Below are 19,678 nucleotides of genomic sequence, written 5' to 3' on the forward strand. Positions count from 1 at the left end.
TACTTTTTCATATACGTTTTTTCATTGTATTTTTCAACCAGATACCAAAAAATATTCGTTAACATTTTCCTAATTTATTCATGACTTGTATATATTTTTAGCCAAGCATATTAAAGCCACTGTTTTGACTTAAACTGAGGACGAGAGGAAAAAAAATCAGGGATGGATCGTGGTGTTCCCAAAATATAAGACCAGTTAGGTCGTGTACGACCCATTCTGAAACCCCATTGGCTTAGATTACAAAAGTAAGAAGCTTGAAAAGAAACCATGATAATTTAGAGAGGACAAGACAGTCAACCTTGTCAAAGATGAACTTTGATTATGTTATGTAACTGTTAACAGCAAAGACGTACGGATAAATATAATAATAATATATATATATATATACACATATGACACTATTCAAGTAATTTCTATGATTTTACAATTAAAGTCTTCTCTCTTGATGTCCCTCTCTCCCTCTCCATTTTCAATTATTTGACCAGCTCCCTGAATGAGTGGGAACTGGGTATAAGAGAGAAAATGATTTATTAAATAGTAATAAACAATATGTGGGTAACAAGTTTTGGATTAGCAATTAATGTGGCCGAATTTGTGACTCAGGTCAAGTAGCAATGCAATACGGCTCCCAGAAAAGAAAAGACCTTCTAGAATCCTTGCAATTTTTCAAATTGTGAACCAAGTAATCACCCTTTTTCCCTCTCAAAACCCGCAACTCTTGTTGGTCATTTGAAGTTTGATTACTATGGTTCTCCAAGGATGAGTAGTTTTTCTGGTGAATGGTAAATGGGCTTGGAACAGAAGTAGCTTGGGCTTTGGGCTTGGTCCGCCAGTAGTATTCATAAGCATTAAAAGAACCCGAAGCTGGTGAGGAATGAATTAACCTAGCCCTTGGCCTAGGTGGCAGTGGACTATGTTGGACCACATTAACATCCTTAAAATTGGTCACATCGTTGAACTTCTCAGACCATCTTTGACTCCAACTAGTGTTAACTAACCCAATTGGTTTATTCATCATTAAAGCTAACCTATGAACATTTGAAATCCCACTAGACAATATAGTTGCTTGCTTCATCCCCCTCTCAACTTGCTCTGCCTCATGATCAAACTCTTCCTCCAACTCCTCCGCTACATCTTTCTCTTCTTCTTCCTCATTAGGATTCCTAGAAAAGGTGAGGATTAAGCGACCATCTTGGCGTTGTGCACAAAAATTTTTGTGTGAAGGAACGCAAACAGCTTGTAGGAATAATCTTCCATTGTCACGGTGGGATTGCATGTGGAGTGAAGGACCATGTTGAGGAGAGAGAGAAGAGAGTGGAGGGGGGAAACAACGAGGCAAAGACTTCTTAGCAGCATAATTATATTTGGGCACAAGAAACTCTTCTTCGTGTGTGCTATGCACTGTTACTTCTTCTTCTTCTTCCTCTGAATCCCCTGTCTCAGATGGTGGATAAGAAGAGAACGCATCTGAGCCAGTCTCGGATCCAAGACTCTCGGTGCATATCTCCAAACTCTTTTCACTCAAACAGCTTTTTGACCTTCTCACAAGAGGGTGAACATAAGGGGTCGTCGTTGTTGTTGTTGTTACTTTGGAGGTTTCCTCTTTGTGGGACAAAATTGAGCTCCACATATCAAACTGTTCCGGTTCCTGCCAAATTTGGAACCGTTCTCGCTTCATTTCTTCGTACTCATCTTCTCCTTCAGACGAGGAAGATGAGTCAGCAGCAACAGTTAATTTTTGGAGTGACTGTGAGTGAGAGAGTTCTTCTGAGGAAACAGTCTTTTTCATGGGAGATAACCCGTTTTGAGAAAGCCATGTCTTGGAAGACATGTCTGCTGATAGTGTTCGTCTCAGAGAAGTGGGAGCAACATCGTAGTTAGAGACCAAAATGGTGACAATGCCCTGCTTCTGCATCACCATACTCTCTTCCTCTATTCTCTTACTCATACAAGTTGACATCTCCAACACCACAAAGACAAGCACAAACACTTGCTTTAGCTGCAAACAATTAAGTAAGCAAAAATTTTAGTAAAGTGTAAAAAATGTATAACCTGAGAAGTTGGTATTTAACAGAATTTCAAGTTACAAAGCATAGTTTGGTACATGCATGTGATCTTTTTTAAAAAAATAAAATAAAGGGAAAGTTTAATTAAATTACCTGAGGCAACACTGGAGCACTCAACACAGGTCTACTTGGAGACCAATGGGAGTGCAAGTTGCAAAGGGGGAAGAAAGGGTGAGGGTTGTTATGAGGATTCAGATGATGTGTTAGAGGAATGGGTGTTGTTGATGGTAATGCAAGTAGGGGAAATGGGGGGTATTTGTAGTGTGCCACTGCCAAAAAGCTTCTATAACCGTATCTCCTACGCCACCATGAAAAAGTGCCCTTTATTGGTTTCTTGTTTATTTCTATTTTTTTTCTCGTTTTGTAGAAAGGTTACATGCAATCAAAATAGGGTTTGAATATTACGAGGGAGGACTCTTATTGGTTCACATTGGCTTTTTTTTCTCAAATAATATGTTGACTGTTATAACAGTGACATGAAAAAATAAATAAATAAAGAATGTACGGGATAGATGATGTGATGTGATATAAAATAAAATAATAAACTATTATATGAATGTATGGATGTAATTAATATAAATAAAATTAGGATCATTTGATTAATTTAATTTAAACAATTCTCTAATACAGAGAGAGTGTCCTAGTATCTTAAATAATAACTGTTTCAAATAATTTGGTCATGTGTGTAAAAAATTGGTAATAGTAATATTAAGAGAGGTTGACTGATGGATGATAGTCCAATAGTTAAAAATAGAAAGAGGAATAAAGAAAACTATGTCGAGCTATTGAGAATTTTTTATTCTTAAATTATTAGAGATTTTAAGATAAATAATATATTTTTTTGACTCCATACAAAATATATTTATGATTTTAAATAATTTATGTAATTGATTTTATCTAATGAGAAAATAATTTAATTATTATTTTTGTTCAAGTATTAAAAAATTTTAGTTAAAAACTAGTAGAAAATATCATCCAAGTAGGGTAATACTAAAAAATTTTTTTGAGGGGTTAAAAAAAGGTTATACATTTGTAATTTTGACCAAAATAAAATGGAAAGTATTAATATTAAATTTTAAGTATTTAAAAGTGGTAAAAATTTGTTAAGAAAGTAAATATTTATTACATAAAAATTATAACCGTATAATAAATAATTTATTTTTTAATAAAAAGTATTATTTTTGCATGATTAAAATAAAACCTAAAAAGTTATGTTAATAGAAACAAAATAATGTTTTTATAAAATTATTTATCAAAGTATGCCATGCCATGTTTTATGCACAAATATATATATATAGGAGAAAGATTTTCTTACACCAGTGTAAGTTTAAAAATTTTTACATCTAATCTAAACCTTTCATTTAACTTATATTCAATGGTCAGTGAAGTAATAAATTATAACCCGTTAGATATAAGTTAAATGAAAGGCTCAGATTGAGTGTAAGAATTTTTAAACTTACATTGGAATAAAAAGTTATATATATGGGGAAGGATCTTCTTACACTAGTATAAATTTAAAAACTCTTATACTAAATCTGAGTCTTTCATTTAACTTAAATTTAATAGTCAATGAAGTAATAAATTATAACCCATTAGATTTAAGTTAGATAAAAGGCTCAGATTATGAGTAAAAATTTTTAAACTTACACCAGTGTAAGAAGATCCTACCCCTATATATATATATATATATATATATATATATATTTATATATATATATTTGTGCATAAAACATAAAGCATAACGTTTAATATATGCTTATATCTAACGAGGAAGAAGAAAAACAAAAGGAAAAGAGATTTTAAGTCAATTTTATTTAATCTATCAGCTCATTAATTAGTTTCCATAAATATATGGTCCAATCTAATATGCTTTATAAGTTTAATATTATCCTTAACCTTATAGATTACATGAAATAAGGAATGAGAGTTGTTTTGAATCTATTGAATACTTCTAAAAGCTTTATGAAAATTAGTTTCAATCTAATAAAGGTTCATATCAGTATATTGCATAAATAATTGAATTCCATAATAAATGCCCTGAAGCTCTGGTCCAAGTGCAGGAAGCAAAGAGCTATGAAATCCAACCACAAAGTTTTCCTTCCAATCTCTGATAAAGCCACCACTTGATCTTGGTTTGGTCCATGACTATCGTCAAGAAGGAGAGTTGTTTGTTCTTACAATAAAATTCAATGTACTTAGCATCACATATTATCTTTTGAATGAAAGTAGGAACTTAAATAGAACAATTATGAAAGACAAAAACATTCATATCTTTTCATAAATGTCAACTAATAAAACTAAAAAGTTTGCCAATTAGAAAATTTTCTAAAATAAGAATTGGATAAATTATCATAAAGTCAATATGACAAACTAAGACCAATAGAAAATAACTAAACCTATTGATCAATAAAGATAAAATAATCTTAAACCGTTCTAGCATAGAAATAATTACACAAACATTCATTATAGATTCATCATTAGCACCACACCTAAAATAAGTAGCTAGAAAAGTCATATATATACATATATAATTTTTTATAGTTTAAAAGTTATATTATTTCATACCCAAGTGTACCCAATTAAAAAAAAACTAGTATTATACTTATATATAATATATAATATAAATAAGTTGATAACAAATTACACTTTTCGCGCATATTTCTTTTGAACTAGTTGTCTTATATTTCATGAGTTTGTTTTTATATTTTTAATAAGAGAAAATTCATTATTAAGTACCAAAATATTATATTATGTTTTGTAATTAATTTTTTTATTAACATATTTGAATTGAATTGAATTTTTTATGTTTGATAACTAGGATTTAAATATCATTGAATTTTTCTACTTGAGGTAGATGTTGCATTTTTAATTAACAATTTTGTTAACAAAAAAATTTTATGATTAATTTTAAGAGACTAGATGAAAAAATTATAAAAAAATAAAATATTTTTTTATATAATATATATTCTTTTAATAAAATATGTTATTTTCAATTACTTAAAATTAATTTTAAGAACTAATGTTAATAAGATTATTTAATTAGTACTAATTGTTTGATTAGTTTTTATAATTAATATTATATATATATATATATATATCGGTAGAGGGAAGTAAAAAAATAAACAAAAAAAAATTACAATATCAAACATGAGACTTCTTGAACATCAACTAAAAGATGTAATCTTAAATTTTTAAAAGGAGAAATTTAATATTCAAAATTACAATATGAAAAAACTCTCAGCTTAGTTAAAAAAATTAGCATATGTGTTGTTTTCATACATGATGTGTTTGATGGTGATTTATTAGTCTTTTTTTAGTCACTCTTTTGTAACTTAAATAAAATTAGTATGCTCATGAAAAGGTGAAATAATTTTCATAATAAGGTTTATGACATTTGTTTTGTTAAAGGAATACAAGAGTGTATGATATTTAGATTTCAAACTATTTTCAACTCCTGAAATATACATGGTTACAAGTTTAGCATGATTATTGTTCAAAATGTCAATGAATACAAAATCTCCTTTAATTCAATTTTTATCTTTATTTTTAATAAGAGTACCAAAATAAACTCTTAAGCTCCCTCCAAACACTCTCATCAACATTAAAAATGAATTTAAAATTTTGATCACCTCCTAATGAACTAACACTTAAGGTATGATTAATATTTCTACGCTTGTTAACATGAATAATTCTGGTTAGCAAAGTTTATAACATTGAACATAATTTTATAAATTGAAATTCTTAAAATAAAGAAGGATTACTTTTATGTTAAGTTATAATATTAAAAATACATATATATATATATATATATATATATTTAATGCACAAAGTTATTCACAAATGAAACACTATGAGACTATGAAAAGAAAAGTCCACTAATTAGGACTGTATATAACCATACTCAAAAAGAGAAAAATCATGCCAACGATTCACAAAAATGATATTTTTTTACAATTTTTTTTATAAAGTACTTTTAGAAGATTTTAGTAATTTTCATTAAAAATTAAAATTTATTAAATACCTTTTTTTCATTTTTCAATAAATAAAATGATAAAAACTTAAATTTAAATAAAAATAAAAATTGATAATAATAATAATAATAATAATAATAATAATAATAATAATTAAATATACCATATTAAAAAAAAGTTATCACCAATTAAGTAAGTCATAAAGTAACATTATTGAGTGAAAGTGGCCTAAGAAGGAAGCAAAGGAATCAACTTTGGGAGAGGCCAATATGATTGGGCGGCTAGAAACCCCCAATGCCATTGTCTCAGAGAGAATCCGACACTTATATCTATTTTAATTTTAAACTAACTTAGTTTAATTACAAGGAATAATGTATGTGGAAACGAATGAACATGCGTCACGTCTTGCTTTTATGGAGATCCTTTTGAATACAGGACTTGCCTCATTTGTCTTTCGCTCTTTTTTGTCACTGTATTTTGCATTTATTTGGGAAATTCGTCTCCGTGCTTGTGGAAAGTCGTGTGATGAATAAATACTATTACGAAGATATAATGCAACGAATACGTACGCACCACATAATAATACACACAAAAAGTTATTGATCGACGTTGATCAATATTTCAAAGCGGAGTACGGAACAATACGCTACAAAATATACCAAATATCGTAAACGAATCAAATACTGGTCTAGTTTAGCGTTGAAACAATTACTTTTATATTTCTAAGAAATGGATTTCCTTAATCAAACACAAACGTTCTAGTGAGGGGCTTGCATGGTAGTTGACCAATTTTAGTGTAATGATATATCTTCCAATATTATTTTATTAATATTCTTTCATTTAGAAAATTGTGAAGAAAAGAGAAATACATTTTAATAAAACACAAAAAGAAGTAATTTTTTCATTTATTAATATTGAAAGAATATACACTTGTAAGAAATTTAAAACAATTTCAAATTTGAACGGTTTATTTATAATAAAATTAGGCGTTTATATTAATGAAATTGAGGTCAACTTTCGTAATACGGATTTAATGGGCGTGATTTTAAGGAGTCTACACACGATCAATTCCCATTGCAAAAAGTCACAATAACGAAGTAAATCTAAAACCCTTATTCACTGCCCCCTAAAGGAAGGGTGACTATAAAATTGATAGATTGCAGTATAAGTTGGGTTCCATATTCGGACGATCAAGCACGTTTGATGGAGTTTAAGCTTCGCATCATCTAAAAGCCCTTCCAAATTCTGATAGTCTATCCTTTTAAAACAACAAAAGAGAGATAGAATCACATTCCGATCGAATGGGGGTGCGAGCAGGAAATAGGAACGTACTTCGGTAATAAAGAAGTCTGAAATGAATCACTTGGCTAGACTCCCATCAACAGTTTTGTAATAGTATCATGGTAATAACATATAATTAGACAGTAAATTATATGCACAATTAACTAGTAATGCAGATGTTAATTAACTTCTTCAAACAAATGGTAAAGTTTTGAACAAGTCAAATACGAAATTGTGAAAAGGCATAATTCATAGATTATGTAATTATGTGTTCAAACTTTTTCTTCAAACAACCCAGAATGTAGAACACTCTTATTAATATTAGAGCCGTGTACCACAGTATGCATGCTTGAAGAAGTGTATTGTAAAAAAAGGAATTATGTGAATAACTACCACCTGGCACTGTCCTCAGAATTAGAATCCAGACAGCACCACTCGAAGGTCATGAAAACACCACTACACCATCTCTTTCGCAATCTCTCTAGTAGTCTTCTCTTTTCATCGAACAAATATGAATTTAGTGGAAGAAAGTTGCGTATGGCATATAATTTCATAAGCTCCTGATGAGAATCCAGTGCCAAGCAAAGTGTGAGATTTGTGATTGAAAGATTTTTAAATAATATATTAAGGGGAAATAGGCGGTGGGAAGATGGTAGCAAAAGATTTAATTTAATTGCAAACTTTAAGGTAAATGGAGAGTTAATTAATTAAATATAGTTGGATATTCGTTCAATTAAAGGAATAACTAAAGACAACACTGACATGACACTTCATAGGAGAATTTTGGATGGAGTTGGGAATATCATTAGAAAAGGAGTCGATAGTGCTTCATTTGGTTGTCCAGGGTTTGGCCAAAGTAACTCACGTCTAATTCAAATTTGCAGCTTGAATAATTATTTTCGGAAACACATACAATCATGAAATAGTTAACGAAAATCTTAGCGTTAGTAAGTATATATATATTTAAAACATTTGGAACATGGAAAATAAGTTTGTCGTTTTACCCGACTTTTTTTAATATTGTATTACATATAAAGAAGATGGAAAAAAGTTTAAAGTTTGATTTATTTTAACAAATAAAACACTAAATGGTCGGTTGGTTGATTGACAAAATGTGTGGTAATCAAAATGAAGGGACGGATTGAATTCCTAACGAAAGTGACGTAGCTAGAATGCTAGATAGGTGCGAATTGAAACTCCAATGCTATGGAGATGGAGCCTAGGCATTTAATTTATATTAGAATCTCATTTAACGTGTATTGTATGGAACAGATGAATTTGGGCTTGACTTGCTGCATTTTATAAATTTTTACATTGTAGGATTTCGAATTTTACTTTTTAAGTTATTCCTTGTATATCATTATAGAAATGAAATGGATAGCAACTTTGAGCTATCATGTTTGCATAAGCATAACCAGTTTAGCCTCTATTACATATTCACAAGAATATGAAAGTTTGTGGCGCTAACAAAATGGTCTGATCAACTAATCAGTAACCATGTATTCGGTAATTAACATCATTGGTAATAACTGGATTATATTTTATTTTATGGATTCCGTCAACCTAAAAGCTATCTTTCTTAAACCTCATAGGCATTGGATTAACATGCATCATTGTGGACCTAAGCTGGAAACAATGCTTAATTGACCTTTGGAAACTTTTCACCAATCCTTTAACCTATATTTAAGGTCGGAAACAGCATAGTGTTTGACCTAGACTTTGATTTTGAACACCTAAATTTTTATGAAGTGTATATATTTGGCAGTTGATCTTACTACACATTTACACATGTATAGATCTGGATTAATTTGAGAAGACCTAAAATTTAAGGTAACTTATGTAGATAGTTAGGGAGTCATACTTTTCACCTCGAGAGTCTAGAATTATTCACGATTAAGTCATGTTAGATAATATCTCATGAGATAATTATAATATTATATTTATATATCGTCCAAATCTTATATAATCAACCAACGATATTAATTATGTGAAATACAGAATTTATTATTTATTGTTACGTTATTGAATACAAAAAATCACTCTCTTATTCTCAATTTCAAGAGTATCAACATCACTTCTCACGAATTCCGTTGACTTTGGGCTTATGTGAATTGCACTAAACCACACACACACACACACTATCTTTGCATATATGTTAATGTTCATATTAGAAAATAATTAAACACTCCTCTGTAGAATTAATTTAAAATATCAAATATCTTATTCTTAACACATTAAATTTTTTACATTTAATGAAAAGATATAAAGTTAAGTAAAAAAACTAAATTTCACATGTACTTAATTTAAATCAAGAATGAATAGATCCTCTTTGTCTCAACAATTATTTCATGGACCAAAAAAAAAAAAAACAGAAGTCAACCGTCCATTTTACGAAGAATATGTATAACTCATTTTTTATGAAATTATCTCGACTGTATTAATATAAATACGTACTGCGTAAGATGGCACTTGTGAGTGGCAAGACCATTGAAGCAAGCGGCCAACAAGAAAGAGCCACATAATAAAGGGCATGAAGGCTTTAGCCACAGAGGCCTCTGCTTTGCATTCCCTTATAAACAATTGTCATAAAAAGGGAGACCAATCGTTATGGAAAATTTGTAATGGGAGAGCATATGGTTCTGTCCCTAATTCCCACTCGCACACACCTATACACAGAAAAAACAGAGAGTGGATAATATTCAATATCTAATCCATCTGTGGTAACAATACCAGCAACTTTCGGTATTTCCTTTATATTTTTCTTTATTTGCTTTTCCTTTTTAGCATTATTTTGCGCTGAATAATTCTTACATGAACACAATACAGTTAATTAAAAGTTAAAGATGTATTTAAATATGACTTTATCATTAATATATCTTCATTATAATTTGTTTATACTGTCCATTAGTTAAAAATTAGTTTAAATATATTTTCTAAAATAATGATTATAAAAATGAATGGTTTTTAATTAAATAACAATATATATTTATTCATTTTTTAAAATATTTAAAATTCTATACTAAGATTAATATTAAAATTATTCTAATATGATTGATTTGTACTATTTACAAATAATATTGTGCTAACTCAAGAATTACTCTTTCCCACGTAAGGTAATTGATCCATAGTTCCTCCCCAAGCTCTTGCATCATACAAGCCATTCCCTGTATTCCGCGCACAAACCTAGGGAGCAGATAAGTTTGGGCTGTTGCACAGTAACAAACTGCCTTTAAACAGAACCTTTCTACTATCACAAATAAAAAATGAGTATTGTTTTATATCGTATCATCTATTATAATTATAATTTTCTCTTTTTTCCCTTCACTTAGTGGTTGTGAAACTTTTTTTTTTTTCTCATAATAAAGAAAAAGGTATCAACATAGCAAACAGAAAAAGTATGAAATCTCATTCTATAAAATCAAAAGAGGAAATAAATAAGGAGGTGAAAATAGGTTTTTATTTAATTTATAGTTTTTTTTTCAAAATTCAAAAAATATAAATTTCTTAGAAAATCACAGAAATATAATTTTTTTTATCAAAAATCGCTAATAGTAACTTTTTATTTTTTTTTTGTGCTTCTTATATATTTAATTATTATTTTATAAATCATTAGCGACTTTTGATTTTATTTTATTTTTTAATATTATTTTAAAAAAATTGCTATTAACGATTTTTAATACTTTATAACTTTTTTGATACTTACACTAAAATTTGACAATTTTCAAACTTTATATTTTTGTAGTTTTTCAAAACAAAAAATCATATTTTTATACATATATGATTCGCTGAAAATAAAAAACATTGGAGAGAAACAAATACCCAGGTAGCTAAGAAACAGAAATCAGGCTCAGGACTTTAAGATGAATAGTAGCATAAACATGAACTACGACATTTGTAGCTAAGCTAGGGCAATGATGATGATTTGTGGATAGACGAGTGTTTCAACAATTGAGATGCGGTCGGTGATGTGCCATGACAGCCCTCAAGGGCAAGGCTCCCTTCTATTACACTAGGGTAATGAAAAAAAAAAGTAATTATCATATTATTATATCTAATTTTTAATTTTGTTTTTTTTATCACACTATTTATTATATTTTTCAATTTTATTCTTGTATTTCTTCCCTTTACAATTAGCTAGTAGATGTGCAATTATCGGGACTTATGATCTTATCTGTCTATTAAAGTTTATTTGTCTTTTATAATTTAGTTTTTACTCGTGTTCAATGCAATTGTTGAGGAAGATTTAAGTTCATAGTGACAATGAGCGTGATGGTCAGAATGGTGGTGGATATAGCTAGTAATAGGGTTGTGAAGTGGTGAGAGAGATTGAATCAAGAGAACGACATAGAAAGTGGAATCATGGGACAAAATGAGACATTGAGGTTCGGGTTAGGGTTTAGATGATGATAAAATGGTTATTTGATTTTAATAATAATATTTTTTGGTCCATCATCATCATCATCATTATAATCTGTTCAGCTTGATTGAAAAAATAAAATTTAAAATCCAATCAATTAATAAGAAATAATAACGACAAGAAGTTGAATTTTGATCAATTTTTAAAGTTCAGTTCAGTTTTGTTTTAATTCAATACCAACAGTTTACCTCAACGGATCATTTGTACTACTTGCATCCAATCATATATATATATATATATATATATATATATATATATATATTCTAAGAATAGAAAATATTATATAAATGTCATCCAAAAGTTTAACATGCAAGGATGCTATACCTATGTCTACCCTTTTACGTGGGTCTGCATCCACTTCGTGGGTACAGAGATGCACCAAATTCACTTACGTACAGTAATTTTGTTACATATATATATATATATGAACATCTTTATACAGAAAAGGTGGCCGACATTAAGAATGAATGCCCTTACCGAACTTTTTTTGTTTGTTTTTACTTTTTGGGGTAACTAAAAACATATGGTTCAGTTAGCTATCATAATTCATAGCCTTGTATGTGAAATTAATTATTAAAGAGAAAAAGCAAACCGAAAAAAGAAATTTGTGGCTCAAACAAATTATTATCGCTATAATATACAACGTGGATTTTGCACCGAATGATAACAATTAGGACGTACCAGATTCCAATATATCATGATGTTGTACTATCTTAGTAGCTAAAATGGTGGTGGATATGACCAGTTGTCCACAGCAAAATCTAACAAAATCTTGAATCTATCATATATATGTCTCCGCGAAGAATTATTCGAAAGAAACAATGGAGTCATGAAATGATGTATTGATTAGGAAGAAGATGGAAATCGACTTGGACAAGGGACCAAAGGAAATGGCAAAAAGTTAAGGGTGGGATATTGGTGGGTGTAAAACTGTGTGGAGAGCAAAATGAGGACGCGAGCAGATTCGTGGTCGGATACCTGTCCTCCTAATTAGGGTTCGCCGATACTTGTTTCAATGTAAAGATTCAATCTTGAAAGAAATTTTTGAATGCTACTATACTGTTTTTTCTCTCTGTGTTTTTAATAATGTACGGGATTGTCATCATGATGAGCCACTCAATACCTAGAAACACAAAGTTCACGTATACCAGAGTTTTATTCACATCTGAACACTTCTTGTGCTTGTCATTAGATTAACCTTAAACCAAATTATAAATTATGACGCGTAAACTGTGACAACCAGTGAGTTTTTCGAATATTGAATCCTATATTGTTAAATTAAAAATGAATTTTTACATGATTTTTAGAAAAATATTGCGTAATAATATAAAAAAATTTATGTTAATATAGAAATCAAAATTAAAATAGAATATTATCATGAAAAATTTGTATCTATATTTTTCTGTATATATAAATATTGATATATTTTGATAGAAATGCTTGTTAAGTTCATAAAAAAATGAATATAGAGTTTTATATATTTTTAGTTTATATAAATATGACTAAATTAATAATCATATTTTAAATTTTTATATAAATATTTCTTATTTCTATATATATATTAAATCATTAATTTTAATTACTGAAATTTTTATTTTTTTAAAATAATATTTATTATTACTTATTAATAATATATCATATATTTAGTCCTATATTCTATTAATTATTTAAATGTGATATGATTAGATCTAAGTCACGTCATCGATAAATAATGATAATGAATATTTAAAAATAAATAAATTATTATAAGAACTAAAATAAAAGAAAAGCATTAAAAGATTAAAAATGTATTTTACAATTAAAATTTCATATTGTGTAAGAGGACTCATTCTCACGAATGAAAGCCCTTCACTTATTGGTAAGCTAAGATTAGACATCTACTTTACTTAGTTTGATATAGTTTTTGACTTTCCCAGTGGGTATGTCTGTTGATGGGATCATTTACTTGGTTATAAGCCCAAGACATAATGAAGATGTTGTGAGAAATTGTGGCGAAGTAAACTAAACCAAGACCATCCAGATTAGAGAGAAAGGAAGGACTCTGCTTGAAGCATCAATCCATTTTGGTTCGCTCCAGTTAAGGAAAAATTATTGGGAGCTCTGGAGTATGGAGTATATATCAGCTTTCGACTACTCATATTATGTTACGTATTAATTTTATTATATATATATATATATAAAAAGAGAGAAATAATTTTTTTTATATTAATATAAATTTAAAAATTTTCACACTCAATCTGAATCTTTTATTTAATTTGTATTTAACAGTTAATAAAGTAAATTATTATAATCCGTTAGATATAAATTAAATAAAAAATTAATTTAAAGGTAAAATTTTTTAAATTTATATTAATATAAAAAAATTATGTCCCTGTACATGTGTATATATATATATATATATATATTTATTTATTTACGTGATTAGTGGAAATTATAGATAATAGAAAATTTTCTTCCAGCTAAGGCTTGGGCTTTTGGTTATGTCATAAATGTGTATAACAATTTTTAGCTTTTTAATGAAAACAGCTTGTGTTGACGGAAAATTCCAAACCAATAGGATTGATTTCCAGAATAGCAAGTGTCTTCCTTTTGTCATGAGAATAACAAGTTATGGGCTTAGTCTATACAATAATAAACTTTCGGCCCAATCTGTATCCAAGCCTCGACACATTGGATAGACACGTATGAATTTTGACCAAAAAAAAAAAATGAAGACAAGTATGACCTAAAAAAAAATAAAAATAGAAGAATGGTCTGGATATGTTCCTGTAAAGACAACATGCAGATAATGTTGAAATTATTTACATAAAATTGCAATTAACTTATTAGTGCTTTCTTCACAAACTGATTTGAAGAAAATGCATGGTTGTGAATGTATGATCTGTTCTTAGTAATGGCATTCAAGAATTAAATTTGTACTACCAATGACAAAGCTGCTAGAATGGATGTGATCCAGCATGGTTCACCCAAGTTTATCAACGAAATCAGTCTGCAAATATATGAAATACTATTATTTTGGCCAATCTATAAATATTTTTCAACTGTGTGTGAGTTTATAACTTCTATCTTATTATAATTCTTTCACTGTCAGTGTTTTAATTAATTATTTATAGCCTCTTTTAATATTGTACTATTTAAATAAAATTCTTCTTTCGATCTCACAACATGTATTTTAATTATTTATATTGTTTTTTTAATCTTCAATTAAAAAATAACAAGAGTTTAAAATTAATTAACAAACCTAAATCTATAAATATTTAACAGTATTTTTTTCTACAAAATAGATAATATATTAAAAAAATTATAGTTTTATGGTACTTTACATTTATTAACTAGTTTAATAATAAATTTTTATCAAACTTTTAAAATTTAAAAAACTAACTTAATAACTTTAACTAAAATTATTTTGAACTAATTTTTTTAGCTGTCATCAAACATAACCGATAACATATTTCAAAGACTTGGTTGAGTGGAGCAAAATAGGATCTAGCATTTGATAGATTATAAGCTCAACCCTCACTTAATTTTTTGGAGTGACAAAATATAAATTCAATTGATTGTGAAAAATATACAATTTTGTGCTTTGTATTAATTTGCTATAAGTGGGCAGAAAAAGGTTAGTTGTAGAAAAGATAGGACAATAAGAATTATGTATGATTTTATTTGTTAATTAGTGGTCTCAATAAGAGAAATAAGGAAGCCAATTTATATGAATTTATATACCAAGAATCATGAACCTTCTGATTTATACGCATGGCCTGGTCACCTGCAGGTTCCAACTTCTGACAGAGTGCTATTGCTACCATTAGTTTGCATTGCAATAAAATAATAACAAAATGAAATTCTGGCCATTACAATCACGAGGTACACAGCTCACACCAAATTCAGCAATGGAATATATAATTCTTTACATTCCCTCGGCCTCAGCTTCGCAAAATCGCTGCCCTCTTTGACCATTCACGGTTTCAAATATCACGCTATTCAACGTACCTATCAAATAAAATCACCTAAACACAAGGTACAAAGAACTAAAAAAACCTGCTCTGTATAATAAGATTAATTAGTTAAGGCACTTTTCATTTTTCTAAGTTACTTTTGCGGCACCCTTCTGATCTATTTGTTCCCTTCACCTAAGTTTAGCTAATTTCCAGTAGTAACATATGGGATTTCCGATTTAATCCACTTTAATTAATTTTGACTTATCGGGGGTAATTTTGATTTAATCCACTCTAATGGTTATTACGATGAATGTTATCAAAGTTCAACTTCTTTTAACATAAGAAAAATCGAGTAAAATTTAAAAACTATAGTGTAAAACCACATTAGAATAGATCAATTAGATTTTAGCCAACTGTTTTATCTATTTATTATTTTAGTCGTAATTTTATTTGTAATTGTGTGAAACTGGTAATCGTCATTGAAATGGTATTAGTCCACCATTGGTTCGAAGTTTCCAATGCCATGTGAGTGAGGATAATCATAATTTTGTAGCACATGGATATCTAGATCTGATCTTAAAAATTGACTTATATTATAAACTCTTAAATAAATAAAAACTAACTACGAGCAATACTTTGTTTCTTTACTTTTTTCGAAGAGAAGATGGGTTATTGTGTAAGAAAAGTTTTTTTTTTTGTTTTTTGGGTAGAAATGTAAGAAAAAGTTCTTATAGTACTATCAATGCAAGCGACTCTATATAAAAAATTTTTTCAAGATCTTAATAACCCCTGTTCAGGAGTTAGCGTATTTCCCTGCCTATCACCTTGCCAAATACAAAATAATAATGTTTAGTTCTTCGATTTTTTTCTTCAGGCATGCGTGCTTTCAGTGTGTTACGTATTCATTTTCGCCCCCAGATACTTGTTTTCTGCGCGTATGTTCGGTGTATTAACACATTTCCTTGCGATAGGAAAATAAATGCCCAAATTCAAGAGTTAGTTGTACATGTTACATATACAAAAGTACAAAGAAAACACCTTTTTTATATAACTATCTCCGTCTTGTATACATGTTTGTCTTTGACTATGTTTGGAGCCATCCAGTGCCACACATTTAATGACACCAGGGTAGTGGGTTGGGCCTAAAATGGCACATCAGGTTTGAAAACTACAAAATGAAGAACAAAAACTTTTTCGTGTTAATAGAGTATGAAATATGAATATTTTATTTCCTGGTACAAATGATAATTCAATGAATCGTAACAATTAATTTTAGACAAATTTAGATTTGATAACGACTTGCTTTCAATCAGTTATATTATGTGGGGTAAATTGTTAATTTATTACCAAAAAAATTATGTTTTCAATTGATACAATGCAGAAAATGATTTATACCAAAAAAAAAAATTTAAAAATTATATATAATAAAATTTATAATATTTAATTTTATTAATGTATTTAATTACATTAAATTCTGTAATATTTTATAAAAATTTATTATATAAAACTTTTTATCTTGTGCAGATTAGAAAAAATTATTCTTCTTGTCGTTGAAATTCACCGTGAACATGTATCTCATGCATGCATATCTGAACTCATTATTTTATTTTATTTGGGTACTTGCATCCATCTAATTTTTTGCAAGCAAAAGAGCAAGGATTTAAGAAATTTAGGACATGGATAACGTAGAGGTGAATGAGTTATGAGGGTGGACGAAACTAGTAACAACTACTAACAAGAACAATAAGAAAATCCCTCGTAGCTAAGCAATTCGCAGCTCCCAACACGTTGTCATTAAGTTTCCGAGTAAACAATCAAAGAAAGCATTAATGGAGGAAGCCGAGAAAAGCGTGAGAAAGGTATCCAATCATGGCAAAATGCATGAGCCTCATCAGAAGTTGTCGGCAACAACCATGCAAGCATTAAGGTCTACGCAGAGATGAAATATAATACTAGTACAAAATAATAAGCATCCCTATATACTTTATTGTATAAGTGGAAGTCAAAAGCCTCTATATCAGGCTTTATTTGCAATTTGCTACACCGACGTTACTCCCTCAAGACCTTATTATAATAACTTCTATATTTATAATTCATCATTTATATATCACCCACATATCGAAGCTAATGAAAGTCACTAATACTATATAACATATACACCTTTTCTCCTTCCGAAACATCGGAAAAGGTCCTAATTAATTCACCCTCATCACTTCTCTCAATTTCCGTGTGTTGACTTTATCGTTTAGAACAACTTGTATAAAATTTCGTACTTTCCCTTCCACAATTTTCATGACACAACTAAATGTGCCTCAACCAGCTACTTCATAACTCACAAATTTGAGTCCTTATCTTCATTCAACTCTCTACACCTAACTAATATTCAAGGTTTTCGTGTCCTCTCATCTAACTTTTCTTTTTCAACCCACTGCATTTTTTCTGAGCTACACATAATTTAGGAGATTCCATCCATTCAAACATGGATGAAATTGAGATTCCTTCTCATTTTCTCTGCCCCATTTCCCTACAACTTATGAGAGACCCTGTAACAGTTTGCACAGGAATCACTTACGATAGAGAAAACATAGAGAGATGGTTATTTTCATGCAAGAACAACACTTGCCCTGTTACTAAGCAGTGCCTATTAGACACTGATCTCACACCAAACCACACTCTACGCAGGTTGATCCAAGCTTGGTGCACCCTGAATGCCTCACTTGGAGTTGAACGCATTCCAACTCCAAAACCACCCATTGACAGAACTCACATTGTGAAACTCCTCTCTGAAGCAAAGAGGTTCCCAGAGAAGCAACTCAAATGCCTCCGAAGACTTCGATCCATTGCTTTTGAGGGCCAAAGGAACAAAAACTGTTTGGAGTCTGCAGGAGCAATAGAGTTCTTGGCTTCAACCATGAAAAACAATATACAAGAAGATTCATCAACTGTTTTTAGTGAAGCAGCTATTGAAGTGCTGTTTCACTTGAATCTTTCTGAGGCTCAGCTTAAAAGTCTTATAAACAACGAGGGTATTCAGTTTATTGAGTCACTGTTTCAAGTTTTGAGGCTTGGAAACTACCAATCTAGAGCTTATGCAACCATGCTATTGAGATCAGCATTTGAGGTAGCTGATCCAATCCAATTGATAAGTGTCAAAACTGTGCTGTTTGTGGAAATAATGAGAGTGCTATGTGATAAGATTTCACAACAGGCTTCAAAGGCTGCATTGAAGCTTATTGTGGAGCTTTGTCCATGGGGAAGAAACAGGATCAAAGCAGTGGAGGGTGGTGCAGTTTCAGTCCTCATTGAGCTCCTTCTTGATGCCTCGGAAAGAAGAGCATGTGAACTTATGCTAATAGCTTTGGATCAACTTTGTGGATGTGCTGAAGGGCGTGCAGAGTTGTTGAACCATGGGGCAGGAGTGGCCATTGTGTCCAAGAAAATTCTAAGGATTTCCCATGTGGCCAGTGATAGAGGGGTTAGAATTTTGACCTCAATTTGTAGGTATTCGGCCAATTCTAGAGCCCTTCATGAAATGTTGCAAGTTGGGGCTGTGTCCAAGTTGTGTTTGGTGCTTCAAGTGGATAGCAGTTTCAAGACAAAGGAGAGGGCCAAGGAGATACTCAAATTGCACTCCTCGGTTTGGAAGAATTCCCCCTGTATTCCTGTACCTTTGCTATCATCTTATCCATGATCTAATTGGGTCATAATTCATAAGTTTTTCTTTCTTTCTTTTTTCTTTTTGGTATACATGCATATGGTCAAAGTGTCTGGTGCCAGGGATTTTTGGGGTTATATAAATGAATCTCATGAAGGAAAAAAATTTCCTTTTATCAATTTTTGTTAAACATTAGTCCTGAAACTACAATAGCCTTTATTGTATTTAGTTGTCATTTATAAATTTCATATTCCGTATATCTGAGGAACATCCGAAAGTATAGCAAAGAGTTCCAAAGTTGAGTGAATTCACTGAAATAGGAATTAGATTTTGGTTGATACTACTGCTTT

At 29.9% G+C, this 19,678-nt stretch overlaps 2 protein-coding genes across 2 annotated transcripts; one reads left to right on the forward strand and one right to left on the reverse strand.

Moving 5' to 3' along the window:
* Positions 1-453: 453 nt before the first annotated feature.
* Positions 454-2,282, reverse strand: LOC113855465 (protein FAF-like, chloroplastic). Its single transcript, XM_027487107.1, has 2 exons — positions 2,160-2,282; positions 454-1,999 (listed from the first exon to the last, which is right to left on the reverse strand). The coding sequence occupies exon 2, from the start codon at positions 1,958-1,960 to the stop codon at positions 605-607; it is 1,356 nt and encodes a 451-aa protein (XP_027342908.1). The 5' UTR covers positions 1,961-1,999; positions 2,160-2,282; the 3' UTR covers positions 454-604.
* Positions 2,283-18,152: 15,870 nt separating this feature from the next.
* Positions 18,153-19,364, forward strand: LOC113856556 (E3 ubiquitin-protein ligase PUB23-like). The gene has a single exon (XM_027488415.1). It carries the CDS (start codon positions 18,153-18,155, stop codon positions 19,362-19,364), a length of 1,212 nt encoding a protein of 403 aa, XP_027344216.1.
* Positions 19,365-19,678: the final 314 nt, after the last annotated feature.

Source organism: Abrus precatorius, unplaced genomic scaffold (genome assembly GCF_003935025.1).
Source record: "Abrus precatorius isolate BTA unplaced genomic scaffold, Abrus_2018 Scaffold11, whole genome shotgun sequence".
NCBI classification, from domain to species: domain Eukaryota; kingdom Viridiplantae; phylum Streptophyta; class Magnoliopsida; order Fabales; family Fabaceae; genus Abrus; species Abrus precatorius.

Excerpts from the sequence above, each read along its gene's own strand:
- LOC113855465 (XM_027487107.1), bottom strand. The coding sequence starts at position 1,960 with ATGTCAACTTGTATGAGTAAGAGAATAGAGGAAGAGAGTATGGTGATG.
- LOC113856556 (XM_027488415.1), top strand. The coding sequence starts at position 18,153 with ATGGATGAAATTGAGATTCCTTCTCATTTTCTCTGCCCCATTTCCCTA.